This window comes from Corvus cornix, chromosome 21 (assembly GCF_000738735.6).
Source record: "Corvus cornix cornix isolate S_Up_H32 chromosome 21, ASM73873v5, whole genome shotgun sequence".
In the NCBI taxonomy this organism is placed as follows: domain Eukaryota; kingdom Metazoa; phylum Chordata; class Aves; order Passeriformes; family Corvidae; genus Corvus; species Corvus cornix.
In genome coordinates this window covers 5674011-5683685 of record NC_046350.1, presented here as the reverse complement: position 1 = coordinate 5683685, position 9675 = coordinate 5674011, and the positions used below count along the sequence as shown (strand labels likewise).

At 57.1% G+C, this 9675-nt stretch overlaps 1 protein-coding gene across 1 annotated transcript in view; it reads left to right on the top strand.

The window, feature by feature from the left end:
• The first annotated feature begins 3118 nt into the window (after positions 1-3118).
• Positions 3119-9675, top strand: part of SAMD11 (sterile alpha motif domain containing 11) — an 84702-nt gene continuing 78145 nt past the window's right edge. Inside the window, 2 exon segments of the mRNA XM_039563941.1 lie at positions 3119-3930; positions 5242-5333. Of these exon segments, the coding sequence (XP_039419875.1) occupies positions 3135-3930; positions 5242-5333 (888 nt within the window). The 5' untranslated portion in view covers positions 3119-3134.

Genomic DNA, 9675 nt, shown 5'->3' with positions numbered 1-9675 from the left:
GATCCCTTTCTGAGCTCAGGTTGGTCATCTGACAGGTTTCTCTCTCCTCCCAGCCTCAACCTGTCTTTCCTGTAAAGGGGCAGGGCCTGCATCTGCAGCAGCTCAAAGGACCTTTGATCTCAGTTAGAAACTCAGAGGTTTGCTGAAACACATGTAAATAAATTACAGTTAGGAAGCTTTCCCTTCTTTTATGGGTTGAATAGTGGAAAAATATCCAGGGTAAGTAATTTGTTCATTAAACTGGTGATAGAATGTGGAGGAAAATCTTTCTCTCTTAAGTTTCAGACCTGTGCTTGCAGCATTATCTCCACTTAGAAAACACTTTCTGGCACAGGTAACTCTTTGCAGTTGTTGACACATTTGACCTGAGAGAAAGGTTTTGTTTCAATCCAACGTGATGTATCCCAGAGGTGGAGAACTGAATGTTGAAAAATGATCACTATTTACTCTGTTTGCTGTGGTAGTGCCTCTGTGAGCAAATTAAGAATCATGCTTTCACTTTGCCAGCACCCTGGAAACACACAACAAAAAGCCACGGAGATTCCTGCCCCCAGACTGGGAAACCTGTTCCAATTCCTCCGTGTGGAATTTGCAAAGCGTACCTGGCTCTCCCTCTAACCACATGTGCACGGATTTGCGTAGTGCTCTCTGATCTGCTCGCCAGTGGTGAATCTGTTTACACTAATCCCAAAAGCTCTGCTATTAAAGAGACTGGAGCTGAACAACTCCAGACTCTGCTGCTGAACTCAGACACACACACAGAGCTCTTGTCCTTCATCACAGGCAGGACTCGTTAGGGACTTCAGTGCTTGTAAGAGGCTGCTGGGATCGGTCTCAATCTGTGCCTCTCGCACCCCCCAAACTTCACTGAGTTCTGCCAGAACATCTTCCGTGTGTGAGAAAGGTTCCTGGAGGATCCGGGCCACTCCTGTCCTGCTCTCCTGTGACCTCTCCTGGAGGAAACACGGAGCCTTTGAAGAAGGCTGTGGCCAAGCTCTCCCTGCGCTTAGAGGTGGAGTTGCCATTAGGAACGGAGGTGGAAGAATAATAACCCTGATGGCTGTGAAAGAAGGAAGGTTTGAGAAAAAATCCCCACTCCCCTGTAAAAAGTGAAAAGAAATCAGGCCCAGGAAGTCAAGTTCCAAAGAAGACAGAGTCAAGGGAAGCCTGAAGAAGATCCCAAGGCTCTGCAGAGCCCAGTGCAGTTGGATGTGCCAGGAATGAAGGTTTCTGGGAGCTAAGAGTGAGCTCTTCTCACCACACAGCCCCTCACCTGCCCTCCATCCAGAAGCCTCTGACTGCCACAGAAATGTCTGTGTCTCCCACAGCCTCTTCCAAGCATTTTCCTTGGTTCATTAGGTGATAATAGAAAGTGATTTTTCCCCTGTCATCTTGAGCAATCAGAAGCATTAAGAATAAGAGCCTAAGCCTGAAAGCCTAAATGAGAGGGTTTGATGGGTATGTGGATCTGCCTCCTTCATTAGAGCCAGAAGCAAAGATGGATCCCAGAGCTGGAGTTTCTAGGGAATAAAATAGCAAGAAACAAGGATCGTGGTCAGGCAGCGCCAAGAGAAAACTGAGAAGTGGCAGGGGAAGTTATTGCTCAGAAATGACGCTGCCAGCTCTGCCGGTGGCTGTTGTCACACAGCAAATCCACTTCTCGCTGTCTGGAAGGCAAGGTCAATCTGCCATCACCTCACCCTGGAAGAAGGCAAGTCAGGGGACACAGCTTGGGACAAAGCTGGGAACTTTGGTGTGTTCTGGAGCTCTGAGGCAGAGCTCACACAACTCTCACTGTTCTGCCACCTGATAAAGACTCATGGGCCACATTTCTTGTCCTGCGTTTAGGGGGATAATTTATTTTTATTTCCCTCGTAGGCTGGATTCTTCCAGCCCAGTCGATCCCACTTTAGCATCCAAAGGCAGGGAACTCCATCTTGTTGAGGTGACACATCCCTGTAACAACCACACAACTTCATTTTGGGCCGCGGGGTCCTCTTGGGGCAGTTCCACACGGACCTCGTGCCGTGTCTGCCACAGCTTGTGACGGAAAACAAGTTTACCCCGTGTCTCCTAAGTCTTGTTCCATCCATCCATCCATCCATCCATCCATCCATCCATCCATCCATCCATCCATCCATCCATCCCATCCCTGCATGGAAAAGGGAAGGCTGGAGCCCGGTCACAGCTGCCAGGGAGAGCAAGCATCCTGCACGGGGGTGCAGAGGGCCGGGCAGCAGCGGAGCTCGGCCGTGTCCCCGCGGGGCCGGGGCAGCCCCGGGTCCCCCCGGGCCCCTCCCGGGCTGGCGGCAGCCGGCGCTGGCCCCGCCGTCCGTCGCTCACCCCCTCGCCGCCGCCGGCGCGGCGCTTCCCAGCGCCTCCGCTGTTTAAATGGGCCAAGTTAGAGAAGCGGCGGCGGCGGCGGCGGAGGGAAATCTTGTTTGGTCTGAGTCTCCGAACTGTGCGGTGACTTCTGAGCACAGATCAATACGTGTCTGTCCCGACTCGGGGGCCCGGCCCAGCCCGGCGCGGCGTTCGGGGGCTGCGGGCAGCGGCGTGGGGAGCGCAGAGCTGGCGGGGATGGCTCTGTAGATGTCTGTGTGCCTGTGCGTGTGTAGCTGCATTTATATTTATATGTATATATACAGAGGGATATGGAACGTAACCCCGCGTTTCTAAAATTTCGCGCAGGAGTGGGAATTAAAAACCAACTGGCGGGGATCATAAAGGCTTCGGTGGGAGCGGGGCGAGTCTGCACCGCGCAGGTGAAGGTGGGCGGCCCCGGGGAAAGTTCGCCGCCGCCCGGGTGTCTGGAGCCCCGCGGGCAGAGCGCGGAGAGCCGGCACCGGCCGGGGCTCCGTCCTCCCGGCGGGCGCCGGCGGGGCGGGGAGGGGTCGCGGAGCGGCGGCGGGGGCGCAGCGTTTAATTTTAATTACTGCATATAAATAAATAAACCAGGTGTCAGTTTAAAGGAAGCAGGGGGGCAGGGTGAAAGGGGGCTGGGTGGGCGGCGGGGAACCCTCCAGCCTGGCGAGAAGGTGGGTTGATCTCGGGGAATCAATAAGCTTTTTTTTTTTTTTTTTTTTTTTTCCTTAAACCAAAATAATGTCTACGGCAGCAGAGACCTCTCCGAGATGTCAGGTATTAGTCCGGAGGGGCAGATCTGCGAGCCACACAGCAGCTCCCGGGTCTACGGTACATTAGCCTCTCCGTGGGAGAGGGATCCCAGACAGCTCTGCTGGGGAGCCAGCCCAGGAGATTTGTTAGCGGGCTGCTCCGGGGGATACCAGCCACCTCCGGCACCCGAGCGCCAAAGGTGCTTGTGCTGCTGCTGCTGCTGCTGCTGGCGCATTTCATCCAAACTCCAGCCAGAGCGAGGGCAAGTTGAACCGGAGACATTAGAGCCACTGTGCTTTGGAGAGACGAGGGCGCACGGGGAGAGCGGCGGTACCATGCCTGCTATCAAGAAGGAGCGACTTGACAGGGAAGAGATGGCCCTGGCAGCTTTTAACCAGCCCATGGAAACCTTACCTGACTACCTCGCGCCTCTGGCCGCCGCTGCCATTCCGGTGGTCACCCCGCACCCGCCGGCTTACGACCAGATCTTTGCCCACCGCGCGTACCTGGGCTTCCACGAGACCCACCACCCCCACCCGCACCACCCGCACCACCCCCACCACCTCCCCGAGGACCTGATGCTGGAGAGGTTTTCCTCCATCCCGGATTTCCAGCCCTTCTTTGACAACGGAGAGCCTTGCATCGAGGTGGAGTGCGGGGAGAACAAGGCGCTGCTCTACATCAATAAGTTGTGCCAAGGGAGCAAAGGACCCTCTATCCGGTACAGGGGAGAGTGGCTCACCCCCAACGAGTTCCAGTTTGTCAGCGGCAGAGAGACGGCCAAGGACTGGAAGCGCAGCATCAGGCACAAAGGTAAAGGCAGCGCTCGCCGTGTGCCGGGGTCCCCGCGCCGCCCCGCTCCTCCTCAGCATCCTCCCTCTCGCCCCCGTGCTCGGGCAGCGGCATCCGCGGGGGAGCTCAGCGCCTATGAGCGTTCGCGGGGAGAGCCGAGTCCCGACCCCCGCGGCCGTGCCCCCCTCCCCCGCGCACCCCCGGCCCCTCTCTGCCGGATCCCCGCGCCCCGGTACCGCCGAAGTTTTCCGAGCGATTTGGGAACGGTTGCCTTTGGGGAGGGTTTTTGGGGAGGGGGGGGAATTGGGGGCTCTCCTCTCCGCTGGAGAGAAGTTTCATTTGGCGCGGGCGGAGGTTTGAACACCGAGCGGGTGGCGGGGTGCGGGCTCCGGGGCTCGGCTCGCTCCGGCCCCGCGGGGGTGGTCGCCCGCCGCCCCTGCGAGCCGCCGGCGGTGGCGGTGGCGGAGCCGGCGCCGCGGGGAGCGGCAGCGCGGCCCGGCCAGGCACCGGCGGGGCGGCGGGCGGGGCGGAGGGGGTGTTCCCCTCGCAGCTGGGTGGTGCGGGACCTCCGCGGCGCCGGCGGCTGCTGACGGGCGCCTGCCCTGCCTCCCTCCCCTCCCCGCCCGAGCCGGCGCCGCAGTCGCGGCTCCGCGGCGGAGCTGCTGCTGCGGGCGGCAGGTGGAGAGCGGGGCCCGGCGGGGCCGGGGGAGCGGCGGGGGCGGGCGGGCAGAGCCGAGCCCGTGCGGCACGTAATGAGCTGAGAGCTGGAGGTGTCAGCCCGGGGGGCCGAGGAGCGATTAGGAGGTGACTGACACGTCGCCTCGGTTATTGATCGCCAGAGAGCGGGGGCAGCGCTTCGGGGCCGCGCTAATTGTCGCCGCGTCGCGCATCGCGCCCGTTTCTTTTATTACTGGGCTCCTGCTGCCTTCGGGAAGCCTCAGTTCCTCTGGGGTGAGTCAGGAGGAGCGAGGCGCAGCGGACGGAGGAGCAGCGGGAGGGGCCCGGGGCCGTGCCCGGTGCGGGGGCAGCGCGGAGCCCGCGGGGCTGCGGGAGCGCCTCCGGCCGCGGCTCCCCCGGGCTGCGGCAGCGCCGGCACCGAGCCCGGGCAGGGCTGCGAGGGCTGTGCCGGCCTCGCCTCCGCGGGGACCTGCGGGGGAGAAAGTTGGCTGCAGGGGCAGGCGGGGATGGGTGCTGGTAGGCAGGCAAGGGGAGGGCTGTTTATATGGGAGCGGACGCGTGCCTCCCCCTCCCCCCTTCCCGAAATACTTTCCTTTTATAAACGTGCTGATTCTTTTTCTTCTTCTTCTGCTTTTTCTTCTTCTCTGCATATAGGGAAAAGTTTGAAGACTCTTATGTCCAAAGGAATCTTACAGGTACATCCTCCAATCTGTGATTGCCCTGGGTGTCGAATTTCGTCTCCAGTGGTAAGATTATTGTTAAACTATGTGCTTTAGTTAAGACATCTTCCCTCTCCTCTGCCTCCTTCCCTTAAAAAAAAAAAAAAAAAAATCCCTTTGCTTCTGTGGTCATGGAGCCGTGATCTCTGAGGGTCATCGAGGCTGCCATTGCCCTGCCTGCACTGTGAGGGTTCCAGCAGTCTGTTAGAGGTGAGCAGAGAGAGGCGCTTGGAAGCAGAGCAGACGGGAAGAGCGGTGTTTGACCTAAAGGAAGCAGCACTCGGTGTGATTTTTTTGGTTTTCAGGGGGAGCTCTGTGTGTGCAGAGACAAATCATACAGGAGCCTCTTCGGTATTCCCACCCCTTCATTTCTGTGTATTGTGCAGAGGTGTGAAAGTGGCTAAATAAAGCAAAAGGGAAATGTAATTGCACCCACGTGTTAGAGTCAGAACAGCCACAGTTTACAAACCATCAGTGAATTCGGTTAGAGGAACAACTCATGTTAAATGCTTACAACTTGAGCGTCATTCATATCATAGATCAGTTATGGCTTTTAGAGATCTTCCCAACTTTTGGGTTCCTTGTGTATTCTGCTGTCTTGCTTTTATCCTGAGACTTGGAAAAATCTCTCATCAACATTTTCGTGGAAAAGATGTTGATGCTATAAATAAAAGGCGACTGAAATCCTAGTAAAGTAAGGCCTTAAAACAGTTCATCGTGTGTAAAAATAACCATGAAGTACAATAACATCTAACTGGGAGGCCAGAGCTGTTGGTTTGGGGAACTAAAGCAGCTCTTGGTCTGAAAGAGCAACAGTGACTTAAAGCATTGCCAGTAGCACTGTGGAAACAGATACGGCTGGAAATTTATGTACTTTTATCCACTGGAAATCAACCATTTTTGATTTTGTTGCTTGCTTGGGCTCGAGTGGACAGTCTGTGTTCACATGCAGCATCTTTAGCACCTGGAATGACAGAGCTGGGAGTTCCAGTCCTTCCTCCGCGGTGTCTCTGTGCATGCACGGCTGTGTTACAAATATCCACATTCCCATGGGAAGGGGCTCAGAGCAATAACCAACAGTTCCAGAAATTAATGGGAAGATGTGTCTTGCTTGTGTGGTATGGCAGCAGCCACCCCACAGCAGTGCTGCCCATCATTGCCCTGGCATTTGAAACCTGGCTCTTCCCAGTCCTCGAGTTTGTGGGGCAAGGTGTGATGTGGTGTGAGCAGCTTTCTCCAGCTGCGAGTTTTGCCTGTGCTTTAGTTGCCAATTGAGTGGGTCGGAGCCAAAAATCTGCCAAGGACGGGGATGTGCTGCCACTGTGGGGATGTGGAGAAGTGCCTGGCCAGGGGACACTGTCTGCTGGACATTTTCTGGGTTAGCAGTAGCCAAAAGGTCATAATACACTTTTCTAGCAGCAGCATTTTTAGGAGTTGTGCAGGGGTAGGTGCATTTCCAGATGGGAAGACAGCTCTGCATGAACCCAGTGTCTGGTACAGGCTTTGAGAACTGAATTTGGAAAGTTCAGATAGAGGAAAAAAGAGGTTGGTGCAGTTTTGGGAAAGGAGAAATTTATCTTTCTGGACTTGCCTCCCACTGCTTCCCCAGCTGGGAAAGGGGGTTTGGATGTCAGAATTGCACAGCAAGGCCAGAGCCCAGTGAGGACTTGTATCAGAACTGATTCTCAATGCTCCCTGCACTTTCTGTGCTGTAATTAGAGCACATCTCTGACCAAAGGACAGTTCCACATTTTGAACCTGAAGTCTTTAGGCAGTGCTTTGTGGTAGCATGCACGCACTGCACATCCAGAACAAGGAGGAGGATTAGGAATCGGGCATGGTTTATCTTTCCCCATTTAGTGATCGCCCATTCGAGCACCGCTGAGATCCAAGGGCTGATTCTCCTCAAAAGCAGAAATGCTGTATATTTTATAGTGCACATGATAGACTTGGAATGCCCGGTGGGGGTATGGAGATGGGGAGCCCATCCTGCCTGCAGCTGGTTGCACTGCTCCGAAATCAGTCCCTGGACAGCGGGAATAGGCCAGGAAAACTCAAGCACTGCCTCTGGAAGGGGGCAAGGCAGCCGCCTTTAGGCGTCTGCATCTCCGCCCAGGCAGCACAGCCCGGCTCTCGCTGCGGGGACGGTGCCGTCCCGTGCGGGCCCCGCCAGCCCGTGCAGCCCGGCGGCACCGCCGGCTCCGAGCCCCTGCCCGGGTCCCTCTCGCGGTCGGGGGGGAGAGAGGAGGGGTCGGTCTGGAGAGGAAATTGCAGCGAGCCGCAGCCCCCGGGCTGGCAGCGCCGCCGGAGCCGAGCCGGGCACGGCCCCCCCCGGGCCGGCCTGAGCCGCTCCCCGCAGGGCTCCGAGCCCCGGCCCCTCCGGCCCCCCCGGTGCCCCCCGGCCGCCGCTGGCGCCGCGTCCCCCGCCCGTGGCCCGGGGGGGCCGGGGCTCGGCGCCCGCCCCCCGCCGCCCGGCGCAGCTCGTTTGCTGCAGCTGCAGACGGGGCCGGCGCCGGGCCCCGCTCCGCCACCGACCGCCGGTTTCCTGCGCGGCTCGGGGGGAGCGGCCCCGCCGGCGCCTCCTCCCCCGGGCCGCCCCCGCGCCGGCGGCCGTCCGTCCATCCATCCATCCGTCCATCCGTCCATCCATGCATCCATCAGCGGGGGCAGCCGGGGGGATGCGGGGGGTTCCTCCTGGCCGCACGGTCGCTCCGAGCCGCGCAGGATGCAGGGCGGACCCCGGGAATGGGGCGGTGCGGGATGCGGAGCGCATCCGTCCATCCACCCCTCCCTCCATCCATCCATCCATCCATCCATCCATCCATCCATCCCCTGCGTGCTGGGATACGGGAAGGGCTGAGGGGCCTTCCCAGGGCCGGGGTGCGGGCGCAGCCACGGGGAAGCGGGGTCTGCCCCTGGGCTTTGTGCCCTCACTGAGGTTTTTGCCATCTGGACGGGAGAAATGGCACGGGTCCCTTCAGTTTTGCAGGGCACAGGACGCCAAACCTTCACAGAGTGAGCTGCCAGATGTGAACAGGGCTCTTTCCCCCAAATTTGTACTTGTCAGTTTTGGGCAGGCACAGTTCATGTTGTTTGGAGCCCTGGATGGATTCCAGTCTGTTCTGGTGAAACCCATTCCCTCCAGGGTTTCCTCTGCCCCATCGAATTTCCCTCAGTGCTGCAAACAGCACCATTCTCTCCATCTCTGCTTTCAGCCCGCAGCCAGGGCTGCTCTTGGAAGGGGCAGGGGGCTTTTACAGCCCTGAAATCCTTACTGATGAAGGAAAAGACCTTAGATTTCTGAAGTCCAGCATCACACATCCAGGATAACAGTGGAAGGACATTCCTTATGAGACACTTGATTGTTTCCCTTATCAGACGGAGTGTGACCTTTGCTGTGTTTTCCATTCTCGTAGTGCTGCCTCTAAAAGGGAGTTAGGGCTGGAGATTGGCTGCTCCTCATCCTCTTTTCCCATCATTTCTTGGACAGGGTGTCTGAAAAGTGGCCCTCGTTGAGACTTCAGCGTTTGAGGCACAGGTAGAGAAGGAAAGATGCATTTCCCCAAAGCTGTTGTGACGTGGTCACATTCAAACAAAACAAAACAAAAAGTGCAATAAATGATGTTTGGGGTTTGCCCCATCTCCTCCATCACAGGCAGAGACACAGGGTGGCTGTGCAAACTGGGGCACTGACAATGGGAATTAATTTGCCTGCTGGGGCCGTGTTTTGCTCTTGGGTTGATTTATACGTGATTTTTTATTTGCTGCTTTTTGCTTTTCGTCATCATGGTTGTTGTTTTCCTTTGCTGCCCTGAGGTTCAGGCGTCAGTCCAAGACTTTGTCAGAGATGGAAAGAGGAACTATCTGCTAACTTCAAAAATGCCAGTAATGAGCAAAGTCTGTTGTTTAGCCCTGAGGTTTCTGAGCATTCTCCTGGTCCCTGTTTTGGGTGCAGGGGTGGAAGCAGCTCTGTGTCACCCCAGAGAGTGGCTTTGTGTCACTCATGGGTTGGCTCTGGCTGCAGCTCCACTCTCTGTCCTTCCCCAGTGTTCCCCTCCTGGCTGCTCCACAGTTTCCCTGGAGAGCCAGGAGCAGAACAGCACATGGGCAAGGGAGGGAGATCCCGGGGCTACTGAGTGTGGTGGGATCCAAATTCAGAGGCTTTGACCAAAAGCAGAATCTCCCACACCAGGCACGAGTCTTCCAGGAGAGCTCTCCTATGGAAAGAGGACTTTGCGTGCTGGAGAATTTACTTGGCTGCCTGCAGAGGCAGGATTAATTCTGAAATTTCACTGTTAACTGAATAGATTAGATTTAGGGTCCTTTCTGAGCTGCTGTGGGCTTAGGGATGGGAGCTGGAGAATGTTGG